This window comes from Pinus tabuliformis, chromosome 1_1, assembly GCF_031772625.1.
Source record: "Pinus tabuliformis cultivar Carrire ecotype Pingquan chromosome 1_1, CPIR1, whole genome shotgun sequence".
In the NCBI taxonomy this organism is placed as follows: Eukaryota; Viridiplantae; Streptophyta; class Pinopsida; order Pinales; family Pinaceae; genus Pinus; species Pinus tabuliformis.
In genome coordinates this window covers 647,987,497-648,005,075 of record NC_142297.1, presented here as the reverse complement: position 1 = coordinate 648,005,075, position 17,579 = coordinate 647,987,497, and the positions used below count along the sequence as shown (strand labels likewise).

The following is a 17,579-nucleotide window of genomic DNA, read 5'->3' as shown; positions in this document are numbered from 1 at the left end:
TGAACAGGTGGAGGAGGCCGCTCTTGATGGTATGTTTTGGGCACGTGTGAGGCAAGTATTGGATTTCACCAAGCCCATTTATCACATGATTTGGTTTGCAGATACAGATAAACTAATGATTGGCGAGGTGTATAAGCAGATGGATACCATGTTGGGGCAAATAAAAGATATTGTTCATAACAATGATCCCAACTTGTATAAACTGATTCACAATTGTGTGTGCATATGGTGGGATAAACTTAATGTTCCACTACATTGCTTGGTGTATATCCTTATGCCAAAATATTACTCTACATCTTGGTTGGGCCAACCTGCACTAGGGGGTGGGGTTAGGGTCAAACCCCATATAGATGAAAAGGTATATACAAGATATTTGCAAGCATTAGAAAAGTTGATACCTGACAGGGAGGAATGTGCTAGTGTGCATCTTGAATTAGGCAGATACTTTAGTTGCACTGGTTTGTTTGGTACCTTTCATGCAATGGAAGATAGAGACAGATTTGATGCTCTCACATGGTGGGAATCATATGGCGGCCATGGACATTTGCCAAAATTGGCAAAAAAAGTTCTCTCACAGGTTGTAAATACTTTTTTTGCAGAGAGGTGTTGGAGCACCTACAGCTTCATACCTAATGTGAAAAGAAACATACTCAATGAAAATCGGGTAGAAAGCTTGGTTTATGTGCACTACAACTTGAGGTTGTTGAGTCATTACTGTGATCGGGCTTATGAGTATCCAACATGTAAAATTTGGGACAACCACCCAGAGGATGATAATTTGGAGGATAGCACTATACATCTTGAAGAACTGGAAGTGGAACTTATGAGAGAGGAAGATGAAGCAACAACCATGCCACCTCCACCATCCAGTAGCAGTGCTCGAGTTCAGAGTCTTGTTCCTTTGCTGTCACCACCTCCATCTACACCCTCACGTGGAGGGCATGTGCCTTCTGGTTCTGGTTGTCGGTCTGTGCGAGAGGAGACTCCTAGAAGACCACCACAACCTGCTCATACATCAGACACTTCTCGTGGAAAGGGCCACATGAAGTAGTAGATAATAGATTTACAGTTTACTTGTCTTTTCTAGTTTCCATTAATTTTCATAACTGTTGAGTCTTGACTCTTTCATATCATAATGATATTTTTTGTAAACAATATATGACTATGACAATTTAAGTTTGAAGCAATGTTTAAAAATCCGACCCGGCTGAGGGTCAACTCCGACTCGGTATCAACTCGGCCGGTTCGATTTCAATGACTCGGTCGTTGTAAAAAATACATTAAATATTTATTTATTTTTATAAAAAAACATAATTTTAAAGATTTTCATTCATGTTTCCAAACACACAGCATTATAATATAGATGGAAGACAACATATGATCAAAGTAGGCACATGAATATATCCATTATATCAAAATGGCATCTACTGCACTATCCAATACATACATGATCAAACATTCAAAACAAAAACACATAACCAAGGAGGCTAGAAATGGCCTCTACAACAAAAGTAAAATGTGACCAGTACTACTGGGCCACTGGCTAGTAGCTACTGCCAGAGGAGCCAAGATCATGTGGATCAATCTCTGGATCATCATCAGAGTCAGACAAGGGGCCCCATGGCTCCTCCTCATCATCATCTCCAACTGCAACTGTAGAAGTGGTAGCACTAGCACGCTGTGCAGTAGATGCAAGCTGAGATAGAGAAGATATGCGGTTGTGCTTCTGTCATGGCTGAGCAGAGGAAGCGCCTGCAACTGGAGTCCTTGCTGGCTGTGAGGTTGGGGTTGGTGGTACAAGTGGATCGGGATTTGCATTCAGCTGAACATCATGTTTGAGTGATGCCTCCCTATGTAAATCGAAATCAAGATCCTCATCAAAATCAAACTCTGCTGGATGACTCTCCACTACCCAATCTGATGTTGGATCAATGTCTTCCAACACAATGGGATCTGAATTAGGTCTTTTGTTCAACAATTGGTTGCGTTTGAGCCGGAGGTTGTATTGGACATAGACTAGATCATTTAACCGTTTTTGAGCCAAACGGTTTCTCTTCTTTGTGTGAATCCTCTCAAAGATAGACCAATTGCGCTCACACCTAGTAGCACTGCAAGTTTGATTAAAAATACGAATTGCAAACTTCTGCAATTCACGACAATGGCCACCAAAAGCCTCCCACCATTGTGCTGCAAAAAACATAGGAGTGTGATGAGTTAGCTCAACAAAATTACAAATTATATCCAACTTTCAAATTATAAACGATTTAATAAAATAAAATAAAAAACTATTAAGAAAATGAAAATTGAAATTTTTGTTTACCTGGCTCATCTGCTTCTCTTGCAATCTTTGCTAGGTTCTTCCCAAAGGTACCCGAGGCATTGCTGAAGGTCATGACCTGTCGGTGTATCTCTAGCTGATCAGACTCCAATGGATCATGCGATCAATGCAATCAATCAGTCCATCTCTAACCTCCCCCCTCAAAGCTCCTGACTTCTTAGCTTTATAATGATACTGTGGGTTCAAAAAATACCCAGCTGCATGTATAGGGCGATGGAGTTGATTGTTCCATCTTTCATCAATGATTGCCCAAATGGACCCATACTTAGCCACTTTATCCTTATATGCCATCTTTATTTGCTCCTTTGCTTGATCCATAGCCTCATAAATGAAGCCCATAGCCAATCTTTCCCCATCCACCAACCGCAACACCTTAACCAATGGCTCAGCAAGCTTCACAATCTCTGCTGCCTTTCTCCAAAAACTTTCTTCATTAACTTTCTTTTTCAATTCTTTGCCTTCTAGTTTGTGAGACCAATTGCTTTCATTCCATTCATCACTGGAAAACAACTTTTGCAAGTTTCTATTTTGGGAAAGCATAGATTGCAATGTTAAAAAATGAGTAGCAAATCTAGTGATGGCAAGCCTAATAATATCCCTGCCCCCAGTGTGTTTCCTCATGAGGCTCAAAATCCATGAATGATTGTAGATAAATTTTGTTATGCATTTGGCATGATTTACAGTGTTTTTGACCCATTCTAATTTTCCAATATCCTCAAGCATGAGGTCTATGCAATGTGCAGCACATGGGGTCCAAAAGATGGTCTTGTGTTTTTCCTCTAATAGTTTACGAGCAAGAACATAGTTAGAGGCATTATCTGTGATGACTTGAACAACATTAGCCACCCCCACCTCCTCAACAACCTCATCCAATAGCCGAAACAACAATTTCCCATCTTTTACCTTATCAGATGCATCAACTGACTTTAAAAACATGGTTCCCCGTGGGCAAAAGATAAGAAAGTTTATGATGGTACGGTTTCTTTGATCAGTTCATCCATCTCACATGATGGTACATCCTGTTCTTGCCCATGAGTCCTTGAAATTTTTCAAATACTCATTAATGGATGAAATTTCTTTCTACAAACAATACCCCCTTAGCTAATGCATAGTAGGGCCTTTGAAGCCTTTTCTAGCAGCATGTATGGCATCAAACATAGGCTCATAATATGGTGAACGGGAAGCATTGAAGGGGATATCAGCATCATACCACCATCTAGCTATGCAATCACAAGCAGTCTCCCTCAATTATTTCTTCTAATAGTCATCTAAAGTGGGCTGCATTGACTTTTACTAGCTTGAGGACCATGTGCATCTGATGGAGAGGAGGGAGTGAAATAACTTTTGATATTCATATCACCCTTTTTCATTCTACCCTTTCCCTTTTCTTGAATAGAGTCAAAAGAGGGAGGAACATATTGGAAAGGGTTGGATGCATCAGTACGAGGGATAGAGGAAGAACCCTCAAAATCATAATGGGGGTTGGTAGCCATCATTTTTCGGATCTCCCTCTTCCTCACAATTTCAGCCTCTAACTCTTTTTGCCTAGCCTTATCTTCTTTAAACTTCTCAAAGCTGGCTAACAATTCCTTCCTAATCTCCCCAATTTCTGGTGAGGTACATGGAGTAATTTGGCCTCTAATCCCTGCCAAGTGTTGTTTCAGCCTATTAATGCCCCCAAGACCTTCCTTAATTTTCCTATGGCAAAATTTGCAATGCATTTGACTATCAACCATTTCAACATATGCCCAAGCAGCATCTTTCACTCTAGCAGCATCTTTCAACATATGCCATTTTTTGATTCAATGTTCATTTCTTTCACAAAAAACACTCTTTAGGATTTCTAAATACGAACCTAAAATTTAATAAGCAAAAATAGATTTGTACAAGTGAAAAAAAATATCTCCAGGCACAAACTGCCTCCTCAAGCTTGCTCCAAGAAACCAACTCCTCAATGTAGAAGCTCCTCACTCCAGCTACAGTGCTTGCCCAAGACTCCTCACTGTTGCTCCAAAAACAAACTCTCACTAAAATTCTCACTCAAATGCATGAGATGGCTGTGAGAGAATGAGAGGAGTTGAGTGGGTTAAATAGGGTTTGGGAGAGGGGAATGGACCCCAAAGACCAACAAACCAATTCATAAAACCATTTGGAGTCCCCCACACTCAGAAAAAACATAAAAAAATAAAATAAAATAAGTGCGTTTTTGGGGGTTTACTGGCCGCTGTCCGTGACCTGGCCGGGTTGATACGGACTCGGCTGGCTCGGTATTAACTTGGTCGGCCGAACCGGTCAGATGGCCGAGTTGAATTTTTTTTTACTGGCTCAGACCAACTTGGCCAAGTCGGTTCCGAGTCGGCTGGGTTTTAAAACAATGGTTTGAAGTTGGCAATTATAACTCATCAATACTTATTCTTAATTATGAATATGATGCTTCGTGAAAGTTGTTTCATTTCATTTCATAATTCATTTTATAACATTTCATTTCATGTTAGATATTATTTTTTGTAATGGTTAAAGTTTAAACTTAGCTTACAAGTACAACTTTGGTGATCTATGATGATAAATGTTATATATTGAATTTTCAATTTTGAAAGCTTGAAGTTGAAACTTTAAGATTGATGAATCATGATTCACGAGACTCAATATGTTGTATGTTACTAACTTGTGGACGTGGTTGATGAAGATTATAACTTCTAGAAGATTGATGTTATATGGTTCAATGATCAATCTATGTTTTTTTATGCTTTTTATATCTAATTCATCATTCTACATGTTCTTGTTGACATATATGTATCAAAATATAAAAAAATATAAAAAATATATATATTATATAAAAATCGCTCCGGGATTCGCTCCCAAATCGGGAGCTTTTGAAAATGTCACTCCCGCACCCATTTTCGCTCCCGCTCCCAAGTAACACTGGTCCATATGCTTGGCCATGTACTGCTTTAGACTCTCAAAACTTTTGATGCCACATAATCTGAAAACAAACGAACTACCCATAAGCCTCCTGGTGTATTTATGTATCTTCAAAGGGCTTGCAAACTCACAGCTCCTGTGCTTTTGCTTTAGCCTCCATAAAATACAGTATAACATTGTCTAAGCATTTGCTATATTGATTCTTCACTGTAGGCTTTAAAGTTTACCTTGGATATCTAGGAAAATGTGGGCAGGGCTCTTGCATTTGAGGAAAACCTAGCCTGGACCTCAAGTCATTGGGAAATATAACAACTTCAGCTGTTAGTTTTTCAAGTTGAATCTCAGATCCAAAACTACACTTATGACAAAATGGTGGGTAACACTACCTTTATCTAAAAAATAAGCACAGGCTCTCTTAAACCAGGCACATCAAGCTGCGGCTTTGAAGATATGTCCATATTGCTTATCAAGTCTCCATAGATCTTCAGAACATAAATGTTAACATTATTACTTGATGGGACAGACTAGGGCGTTTAACTTGTCATGCTTCTAGCACCCTCTCGATTTTGTCGGCTCTATGAAACTAGTCTTCTAACTTGATTGGCTTGATATTTAGGGGAATTTCTAGTTGTTGTATCACACTATGTAGTATGTATCACCTAAACTTGCAAAATGTCAACCAACTTGTTAATGGATGGTCCATATGAGCGAGGGGAAGTCTTAATTTTACGGACTTAACCCTGATGACCAAACTTTTAAAACAAACTTGCACTTCTCTCTTTCACACCTCTACCTCAAGTTTATCTACTTTCTCCATTGATATGGTGTTTGTTACACATGATTCATGGGTGATGTTCAACTCCTTTATAATCACAACTCCTTTACAATCATACATGATTAGTGGAGCATCTTGAAGTCTAAGGTTAGGGTTTTATCTCTTGGAAAATTGAGATTAGGGTTTCGAGATGAAACCTAGGGTGTACTTGTAAGAAGAAAAGGAGGGGACATCTTGCCTTGGGACTTGTTTGAGTGATTCATGCATGTCGGAGGTCCTTGGTTGAGCTAAGGTTTTCATTGTTTTTCCTAGCTAGGGTTTTGGAGAGCTAGCAAATTGTACTAGCCTTGTCATAAGGCTATGGAATCTATAACAACTTCATCTTACACATATTAATGAGCTTTTCAGCTGCTCAATACTTGTGTAAATTTAAGTTTTAATTTTCAGCTTTCTATGTTCTTTGTGGCTTATAATTCCAGCTATATATGTCTTGTTGATTTGACGTAAGTTAAGGACAATTATGTTAAACGATGATTTTCTACTTATTTACAGCTGTAAATGAGTGTTTTGGGATCTGGTTTATGCGTGATAATATTGCCTTGGAGAGATGAAACTTTTTGGAACACCTTGGTATCTTTTTTGTTGGATTGCCTAGAAATTTGGGGTTGTTAAGGATTGAAATATTGTCCTTTTTTTACATATTTCATAGGAGCCCTAAGCCAAGCTGCAGGGGAGCACCCCATGTTAATAAGAAGCTGATTATTTTCCAATCCCAAATTTCTTTTCTTTTTCGTTTATTCTGTAGTGGGAATGCCGCTTTCCACTCTCCTTGTAGCCTTTTTCTTGTTCCTTGCTCCCAATTCAACTTTTTATTATCAATAGCCTGTATTTGTAGCTGTCTATGATCTCCAATGTTTTGTTGTTGAATTTGATCTAAAGTTGGGCTGTCTTTCTTTGCAATGAAAATATGACTACCTTAATTTTGTCCACATAAATTCCATACCTCTTTGCAGAATTTTACAAGTGCCTCCAAATGCTCTTGAAAGCTGCATTGCATTCTTGCTGTTAAGATGACATTGTCTTCATATGGTAAGATTTTAATAATTATACTTTATATTTTCACCCCTATTCCTTTCTCATCAATTGAGCTGTTGAATTTATCTGTATATAGGCAAAATAGTATGGCAGAGAGGGGGAAACCCTATTTTACCCCGATATTGCTGCTAAAGCTATTTGACATATTTCCTTGAGTTTTTGTTTTTGCTTTGACTTGCTCATATTTCCTTGAGTTTTTATTTTTGCTTTGACTTGCTCATATAGTTTATATAATGTTGCTCTCCATTCAGTGGGAACTCCTAGTTACAAGAGCCTTTCCTTCAATTTCTCCTTTGGGTTTGTGTCAAATGTACTACAATTATTCATCTTTGTCATCTCGTTTGTTCTTTATCATGTGCCTTAGGGTAAGGAAATGATCTATAGTGGAGTGTTTTGGTCTAATCTTCGCTTGGCGGCGTGGCGTGTGGCTTGTTTATTGTTTTCTTCTGCCCATTTGTGGATTTTCTTTGCATCACCCCTCTTAGTGATTTTGAGAAATTTGAGCTCATCATCATTTGTTCTATAATTGCTTGGGTTATTCTTGTTCCTACTTTTGAATATGGGGAGGATGACATTGTGACAAAGCACATTGGTCGTCCATCTTTCAAGGAATCCTTCTTTCACCATTTGGTTCATAATCTTTGCTATATGAGGGTTGATGTGTTCTTGTCATCATTCGATGTTTTCCACTGGGAGACCTTTATATTTGTCATTGCCACTTGCCAAGCGTTTAGTGCCTCCTATGTCTGCTTCTATGAATACTTTCATTCTGAGTTCGATATCTGGGGGCTTCCTTGTTGCTGATATATTTTCATATAATAGCTTTGCCTGTGACTACCACTGTGAGTTTGAAGTGTCCTTTTCCTGTGGTGGTTTTCACTTGCAATTCTAGCCAAAAAGGCTTTGGGGCCTCTCCTTCATGAAAATGTGTTTGTGTCTCTTCTCAATCTGCTTGTATATCTTTGAGTTTGCACTATTCTTATTCTGCCTATAATTTTTACTTGCTTTTTCACACTTGTTGTATCAAGAATTCACTGGAAATTTGTTTCCGGTTGTCTTTGTCTTCCTCTTATTTTTTCTTCCACCCCACAACTTGGTTTCATGAAGATCAGGTCTGATGTGATCCTTTCCAGTCCCTTTTCAAGTATATCCACATTTTGTTGATTGCCACTATATCCTGCTTTGCTGCTCGCTTTGAATTTTCTTTTCTTTTTATGTCTTGCTTTCCCTTCCATTTGAATTCTGCGTATATTGGCTCATGATCAGATGACATCTCCTTACTGACAATCTACTATCTCAAAGGAGCCAAGTTGTTTGAGGCTGCCTGTGGAATAGGTTATCTAGGTGGTTACACTTTGCAGTTGCATGTATAGCATGTGGCTCTTTCCGAAATTTCCCATAAAGCTAGCCTCTGAATTTTCCCATCAAGCTAGCCTCCTAACTTTTCCCATCAAGCTAGGCCATTATAGATGACTAGTTCATGTGTGTTGCACATATTTAGTAGTTCCTTGCTAAAGTGGGTGGTTTCTTTTTCTCCATCTGCAGATTTTCTTTGCCAAACTTATTCTTATTCTAATAGACATAGTGGGTGACTGCTCTGTATGTAATGGTCCATCTATAGGTTCTCTGTCCTCACATTAAAATCCCCTGTTAGCATGATCTTTCCTTTCCTTTCTCCTTTCTCCAGTGGAAAGATATGCAACTAGAAGATGCCACATGGGAACCAAACAGTGATTCTCCAGCAATTTCCTCACCTTCATCTTTGAGGAAAACACTGCTTCTGAAGGTGGAGGGCATGTTAGGGTCCTATGTTAACTCCGTAGATACTTTCTTAATATATGAGGCCACCTATCTTGAATAAGGCCAATTAAATAGTTAGTTAATACTTCATAGTCATTCATTGTAAAAGGGGTCTTTTTTTATTAATAATGCTTAAATTAGTTGGTCGACCCTGATTTCAAGGGGCTCATAGGTAGATAAGATTCTCTATTGGTAGCTATATATGGAGTAGAAGGTTATGTATTGTTTTGTTACAAAGTGCTATTGTATTTAGAGCATTGCTCTTGGAGGTTGCACCGTTGCCCCCTTGAAGAGGCAAGTGAACATAACTCTATTTTTTACTATCAAAGAGATCTTTCTTAGGGTTTATCTCTCTTTTATCCTTTCTTCTTGGGTTTTTCCTATGTTTCATGTGTATTACACTATAGAGTACTTCCCCAGGCTGTTAAGAGATTTATCCAAGATGAGTTGTCCTTGATAAAACTTGTTAGCTCATGAAGAATTATTCTTGAGGTTGTACCTTTAATGTGATTTGTTAAATCTCTAGCCAAGACCTTCTAGGAAACTTTGAGCAAGGATGTCCTTCTTAGAGCCTTTTGGTATCAGCTTGATAAACCGCAAATTTATTTGTACTCTAGTGCCCCTGGGCACATCCTTAGATCACGGCCTTCTATTTGCCACAATGTAAGGTAGAATCACATTGTAGGCCATCCAATCCAAGAGATTTACTCTTATCCATATCCCATGCATTTCTATGATCGTTGAATACTCGTATTAAAATCTTTTAAAACTAAATTCTAAAATTTTACTTATTTTATGTTGTTTCAGTATTCACTTTATCATAATGTTCTGATATCATAGTTTAATTTGCTTTAGACTTTGCTTATTTGATTATATACAATATATAGATATTTTTCTCATAACTTTTCAAGTTTTTGAATACATGATGTAAGAGGAGCTAGCTACACTATTTATGAAATAGGAAATATTGTTGTTTTGTTTCTCTGAATTCTTTCTTAAGTGCCTTTTATCTTTGTAGATCAATACTTGTAATGGCATGTATTGTGGGCGCTTATTCACCCCTAACTCAAAAAATGCGCCAAAGATGTGGACTGAGAATTGGACTGGCTGGTATGTTTCTAAAGAGTTCTCATATAGGCTTTATATTGCATATCAATATTGCATATCTAAAGAGTTCTTTTTTAATTATAAAAGTGAATTCATAGTCTACTTCAGTAGAAACCATTATGAAATGATATAGCTAGACTAATTGCTAACTCTTACCATTATATTAAAAGTAAGAGTTTTAAAAGAAATATAGAAAATGAAACTATTCCCTGATAAGTCTTATGTAAATACAAATTATAAATCATACAAGTAGAATCTTATACAGTAGCCCGGCTAGCCAAGCTTAGTATCCAATGCACTTTTTATGGACTGCATGAGAATTGTTATCCCTGGAAAAAACCTTTAGAAATCGTACTGCCCAAAGTGTGTGGATAGCTTTAAGGAGCGTGTCATGTCACCTCTGTTCACTCTCTTGCACATCTGCACTTATTTTTGTCAGGCTGAGGGGGTTTCTCTGGGGGTAGACTTTGAAGTTCATATGATTTCAATTGATTTTATTTTATTTTTAAATATTCCCTGAAATATTTTTGTAATTTCATTAGCAAATTAAAATTACAATCTTCGTATCCATGATAGCATTTCTAGTAAAAATAAAATTTCAATTTTCATATGCATGATATCATGCCTAGTGAAAACAGCTAGAACTCTACATGACCATCACACATGTCCACATGACAGTACATATATCGTGATTCCCCTCCCATCAAGACAAGTTTGAATTGATTCACAGGACCCCAAGCATATTCATGAACTTCGCTGCCACCTTGAAATACACAACAAATTCAACCAAACAGCAAAGGAAGGCTGCAGATTTCTGTGAAATTTATCAAGTACAACAGCAATTCATGCATGTATATCATTGTTTTTCGGCGTTTCTGCAATTAGAATCACAAAACAGCGAGATTTTTTACCCTCTGTGTCAGATTTTGACCTTTAAGATTGTTTCTCGAGGTGTAACTTCATGTTGCCGACTGGTCTTTCCATTCCCAGTGGCTTATGGGGAGAAATGGAGTTTAAAAATTGAAGAAAATTAGTGAGGAATTGGTATTTAATCTCAATAACTCATTTAGCACGCCAAAAACCAATTCAAAGCTTATGAAAGAAAGAGTCATTCATATCTCATGTAGACAAACACATTAATCCACACCAAATATTCTTTAGAAGTGTTCTATCAATCAATACATCAAAATTCAGATCTGCTTTGGAGACAACCAAACAAGTTACAAACATGCTACGGGGACCTAAAAACAACATGATCTGGAGGCTGTTGCCTACAATATCTGCTGAAACTTGATGGCTTAATGGAAATGTGTGTTGCTTCAAGACTGGAGAAACTTTGTTAAAGAAAGAAGGAAAGAGCACTAGAAGAAAGGAGTGAATGAAATGGAAGCTTTAGAAAATCAATGAACCTTCCTTCGGCCTTATTTGCATCGAATAGTAAACCTCCAAAAGTGATTCACCTTCATTGCCTTGGAATAAAGGAGAGATGATAGGAGAATAGTCATCCATATGGTCGCTAGAACTACTGCATGCATAGTCTGAGAGTAGGGTGCCATAATAAACTGAAGAGAAAGAAGAAAAATGCATGGAATGGTGCTCAAGTGATGCGACCTACTCTTGGCCAGTAAATTTGGATGAAAGGAGGATAAGCCAACTTGGCATGACTCTTAGATATTGCATTCTCATTTCCCCTACACGGGGACTGACCTGAACTAGACGATGCATGGATAAGATAGAACTGAACTAAACTAGTGCACCCTCCTTATCCTACCTAGAATGGTTTGCACGTTGCATGGATAAGATAGAAATGAAACTCTCTGAAATGAGGTGCATTAGTTGGACTCAAAATAAACTGGATAATATTCCTTTTTTCAAGATTATCTCAATGGAAGCTAGGCATTCAATTGCATGGATAAGATTCACCCTTTGCTATTATTATTATCTCGTAGATGCTGTCAAAGGGGAGCACTAGAGTCGAGTAGAATTATTATCCGCCCAAAGTACTCACGAGATCGAGTGCTCTTCTTTTGTCTACCCAAAATCACAAGATGGAGTGCTCTTCTCTCGGTCAACTCACTAACCCTTAACTCTTTGCTTGACCCTGACACACGTTAGAATCCTCACCATTATAGAAAAACAAATATTATTTCGTTATTAATCCTACTCCATACTTAGATCAATCACCTCAAAGTCACATGTGATCATGAAAATGCATCTTGGCGAGTTAATAAAAAGCTTGATAATAATTTGAAAATATTGTGTGACACATTTTTTTCAATGTTGTCTCTTTGGGTAAGCATTTTGTTCAGAGTTTTGATTGTTGACATATTCTCAAAGCTAAGGGTTTGAAATGTCCTTCATTGATCTATCCCTATCTTGAGCCAATGAAGGATGGCTTGAAGATGAGCTCCTTAATACTGCACATCTCATCTACGTTCAAATGGTGCCGAAGCTTAGTTACCCTAACTTTTTTCCTTGAAAGTTACCCTAACTTGTTACTCTTTATTGAAAGGATTGTTTTCTAGGCACTAGCTCACGTAGCCTAACTATTCTATGCCTACTTCCTGATCATTTTCCCCTGATTGGGAAAAACTACCTACCATACCCCCTCAACAAAGAGATGTTGTGTAATGGTATCTTTTGACCATTCAATCCAACTAACTCCTCTTAGACCATAGTTGAAAAGATTGTCAAGTATCTTGCAACATTATCAAAACCAAAACTGACCGAGGGTTAATTAACTAGGATCGATTGGAGTTGGACAGAAACAAGTTGAAAAATGGCTTGAAAAGTCCAAAAAAAAATCATGCTACAACAAATAACTACATGTCATTAAAATCATCGCCTATATCTAGATCTTTATCATTAGTAGCACCCTTCACATCATCATTTGGCCTTTGAGTTGATCCGCTAGAAATGTCAATACTATTGCTTTGTGCTACTTGTAGATGCCATTCGTGTAAATGCCACCTATAGTTCTTAGTACTTACCACCAATTTGTATAATAATGCCTTACTAGATTTGCACCAATGTTGCGAACATCGGCATCGGGATAAAATCGACAAGAGTCTGGAAAACCAAAAAAATCGTAAAAATCGACAAACATCGGCAAAATCAAGATACCATCAAAATATTGGTAAAAATTGGCAAATATCGGCTAAGCCAAAAAATCGTGATTTCAAGATAAAATTAGAATGTTATCGAGACGTTCGCAACACTGATTTGCACAACATTGAAATCCCTGAAACTAAAATGAAAATTGCCACCCATAAAAATAGACCACAGGAACTAAAACAAAATTCTAACCAATTGTTCTTATTGCAACTTATCAAGGAACATTGTGTAATCAACATCATAAAAATAAACCATGGTTATCGTCCTCTTAACTATGGTCGCAAATTGACTAAAACCATGCACTATTCAATTCCATCTGTATATTCCATCAGACCTGCGATTGCGGTCTCCAAGTTGATAAACCAAGGATGGTAATACTAATTCTTAATATAATTAAGTAGTATTCTTTTAACTATGCAAATTACAATATATTTCTACTATTTATAATGATAATTTTAACTATGCAAGTTACAATATATTTCTACTATTTATAATGATAATAATAATGATATGCTGCCTTCACTTTGGAGTTAAAATGCACCACAGTTGGGTTGAAAATTAGGAATTTAAACTTGAACTTTTTTTTATTTTTGCTGGCAATCTCTCTTTAAGATAACTATGATGGCCAAATTGATTATCTTATACTTTATTATGATTTTTTGATTTCTACTGTTTCTAGTGAATCTTGGGAACGTCCATGCTTAATATTTTGTGAAATGATTTTCTCACACAGGTTCTCAGTATTTGGGGGTAGGTCACCTCAAAGACCAGTAGAAGATATTGCATATGCTGTTGCACAATTTTTTGCAACACAAGGAACATTCGTAAATTATTACATGGTATGAAACAATTTATACATACTAAATTGGTTTCTATTCATTCCTTGAGATAGCTACGATAATTTATTAGTGCATGTTATCCTCGACGAAATAACTAATATGAAAAGACATATCATCTCAGTGAAGTCTAAATGTTTTCAAAATTTCACTTTTTTAACGATTGTCATGTGAATTCGCAATAAAGTATTATGGAGGAACAACATTTGGGCGATCTGGAGGGCCATTCGTCATACCAAGTTATGATTACGATGCACCAATAGATGAATATGGTTGGTAATGGCACCCATTTTTGAGTTTTGTCTTCTACCAATACAGAATTTCCTATTCTTACAAGACAGCATGAATTTAAGGGACAATGGACCTAGGAAAATTTCTAGTACATTCGCGATTCATATTATCATTAACTAACTGCGATATGGAAGAGGTTATAACATCAATGAACTAACAGGACCTTCCTTTATTTTCAGGCTTTATCAGACAACGTAAATGGGGCCACCTTAAAGATTTACATGTGGCAATAAAGCTATGTAGCCGTGCTTTGCTTTTTGGAAAGCCCAGCTATTACTCATTGGGTTTATTACAAGAGGTAAGTAAAGGAGGCCCAACCTTTGATTCTATTCGTTTAATAAAGGGATAAGTCTATACAAGATGTAAAGAAAGCAAGTTCGGACTTTGATTCTTTTCATTTACATAATAAAGGCATAGGCATCTCAACCATCTATTAAAGATTTGACGAGGGCTTTAAGAAATTTTGAAAATTATTGGCGGTAAGGTATTGTTTTTATGAAAAGTAACAGATCTAGTATTTAGGTATATATTTTCCGTCGAAAAGATATAGAAATGAATGCGAAGGCATGATTTGGTGCCCTTGATGGTGTAATTGACATACAGGCACATGTTTTTGAAACGAAGAAAGGAGAATGCGCAGCATTCCTTTCAAATATGGATTTTAAATCTGATGTGACTGTCCAGTTCCGAAACTTAACATATGTCCTGCCCGCATGGTCAATTAGCATACTTCCTGATTGCAAGGCTGTTGCATTCAATACTGCAAAGGTGAGGTGCTGCTGTCATTCCATTTATCTGGTCTGAGCTCGTTAACGGTTAAACAACTAATGCTGGCAATGCATCTTTCAGTTAGCTACAGAAAAATGATAAAGTGGAAAATGAAAATCCCGTGAAATGAATAAGCCTCTCTGATCAAACATTTCAGATGTAAGCGAATTTTATTGTGAATGAGGAAAATTCAATATCGCTAGTTTCAATTGCATTCAGTATGACAACTAATAGAATATTTCTATACGAAATCTTGTTTGGTTTGGTTTATTTCTACTTGGATGACCAATTGGTCTATTAACATAATCACATAGCTCTTTCAACCTACTGGACTTGAACCTGGCTCCAAACTCTAGCACTAGCTTGACCTGCAAACTGCACTCCAGACTGGGGGGCAATCAACTGCTTTGAGCCCATACTGGAGAGATTTCTCAACACTTATTTCCATTATTTGTCTGGTTACTGCTAATCCAAAACATTTATCGATGATGCTAATTTTTAGTACAAAATCCATGTTTGCATGTGCTCTATTTTTTAAAGACTTTTCCATAAGCATTGGTGGATGGTTACCTTCATCAATTGCCAATTAGGATTGACAGCCTTGAACACTCTTCCAAAAGATATGGTTTTCTGCAAAGGAACTATATCATTCTATGTAGTTCTTATAAGCTAACTATTGCGTGTGAGTTGTAGGATATCACCTCTTATGGTTATTTTTGTTGCAGGATCACACTCTAATTTCCCCTCTTCAGTTGAGCAATGATAGAAAAACCAAAATTGACAGCTGGTTTAATCCATTGCCAATCCTAATTGGTAACTGATTAAGAATACTTATGGAAGCTTGCTTTTCTTCTATTCTTCTGTATTGCATTTGTAGAAGCTATAATTATACACGGTACAGAGAATACCATTCTATGATATGAATTGCACTTAAAAATGGACTTATTTAACTTGTCAGTCTACTTCCTTGGGGCTTTCTGAACCTAAATTTTTTATCGTTATAGTCTTTTTTCCAAATTTATAGCAGACTTATTTAAGCATTTGGTGTGAAGAAATTGTGCGAAACTTTGATTTGTTTTTCTAAGGCTTGACTCCATAAACATAACAACAATGATTATGCTGTATGATCGCCTTTTATGGCGTGCTTCCAACCATGAAATAGACCTTAATATGCATTCAATTTTTTTAACAATGTACTCTCACCTATGAAATAGAGCTCAAATTCTGCCACATATTAGGGATTTTATGATGTACCCTGAACCATGGCATTTACCATTGACCTAAAGTTCTGGTCGGATTTTTCCAGATGTTGGGCTTTTTTATAAATTGTGTTGTATGATGTATGTTGTATTGGATAAATGATTGTTAACCCATCATAACAGGACAAAAAGCCCATACAATCCGTACAGATTAAAATATATATAAGTCTATATCAATAATGGTGTAAATAAAATTGCCGGAATTTTAAAAACCGGGTTACTCGAGCTCGGACTTGGTTGAGTTGACCCAGTTGACCTTGGAGGATACTGACTTGGCCTTCAAATCAGATCAGGGAGCAGTTTAGTAAACCAGCCAATTCAATGTGCGAATTGGCTGCTTTATCACTGAACCGTCCAGTAAACCGGTTGAGTTGATACCAGTTCAATACCCAATCTCAAACAATTCTCATTAAGGCCAATTAAAAAAAAAATTCTTATTATTTAATTCATTCTTATTTTATATTAATTCTTTTTAGGTTGAATTAGTACTTTAATTCTTATTTTAAATAATTTTTTCTTTAATTTTTAAATCTTATTATTTAATTATTAATATTTATATTTTCTACTTTTTAACTATTAAATTTTTTATTTTTTAATTTTATTAATTTGTATTTCGATTCATTTGTAATCTTTTATTTCATATAAAATTTGGTCAATTTTAACTTATTCTTATTATTATTATTTAATTATTAATTTTAAGCTAAATCTCTTTATTAATTAATTCTTATTTGTATTCTTTTTTTCCCCGAGGAAAAATCGTAATTTTCATTGATAGCTTGAAAATTACATGTTGTAGATACTAGTAGCATATGCTGTAAAAGTGGTCAAAGCCACTGACTGTGCTGTTCTATCCAAAAATGAATATATCAATGTTCCACCAAGGTTCCGGGACGAGGGGGCGAGGGAGCGAGGGGGCGCGGGAGCGGCCTATGCAAAAGCTCCCTACCATTTTTTAGGAAACGTGGGGGAGCGTCAGAGTCTTAAAAATTTATAAATATAAAATATAATTTATTAATTGAGTCCACTATGACAATTTGGTTTTGTTAAGATTAGGTATGTTCTATGCTAGAGCAATTTATTTAAATTTTCACAGTTAGCAATCACATCAGCATTACGATAAACTGCAGATAGAACATAAATAGAATATGCAGAAGACAAGCCAAGACAAGAGGACACAAGATATGGCGCGAGCCAGGGACAAACCCCACAATGTGTGGGGAAACCCTTTGATCAAATCTTCTTTTATCTTCAAAGTTCAGGAGAGAGAGAGAGAG

The 17,579-nt window shown here is 36.7% G+C and overlaps 1 protein-coding gene across 1 annotated transcript in view; it reads left to right on the top strand.

Annotated features, from left to right (window-relative positions):
* LOC149215042 (beta-galactosidase 8-like) overlaps positions 1-17,579 on the top strand; it is a 94,568-nt gene that overhangs the window by 24,488 nt on the left and 52,501 nt on the right. Inside the window, exons 6-10 of the mRNA XM_089392499.1 lie at positions 9,949-10,040; positions 13,885-13,990; positions 14,175-14,259; positions 14,458-14,576; positions 14,882-15,046. Of these exons, the coding sequence (XP_089248625.1) occupies positions 9,949-10,040; positions 13,885-13,990; positions 14,175-14,259; positions 14,458-14,576; positions 14,882-15,046 (567 nt within the window). The remainder of the gene's footprint in view (positions 1-9,948; positions 10,041-13,884; positions 13,991-14,174; positions 14,260-14,457; positions 14,577-14,881; positions 15,047-17,579) is intronic.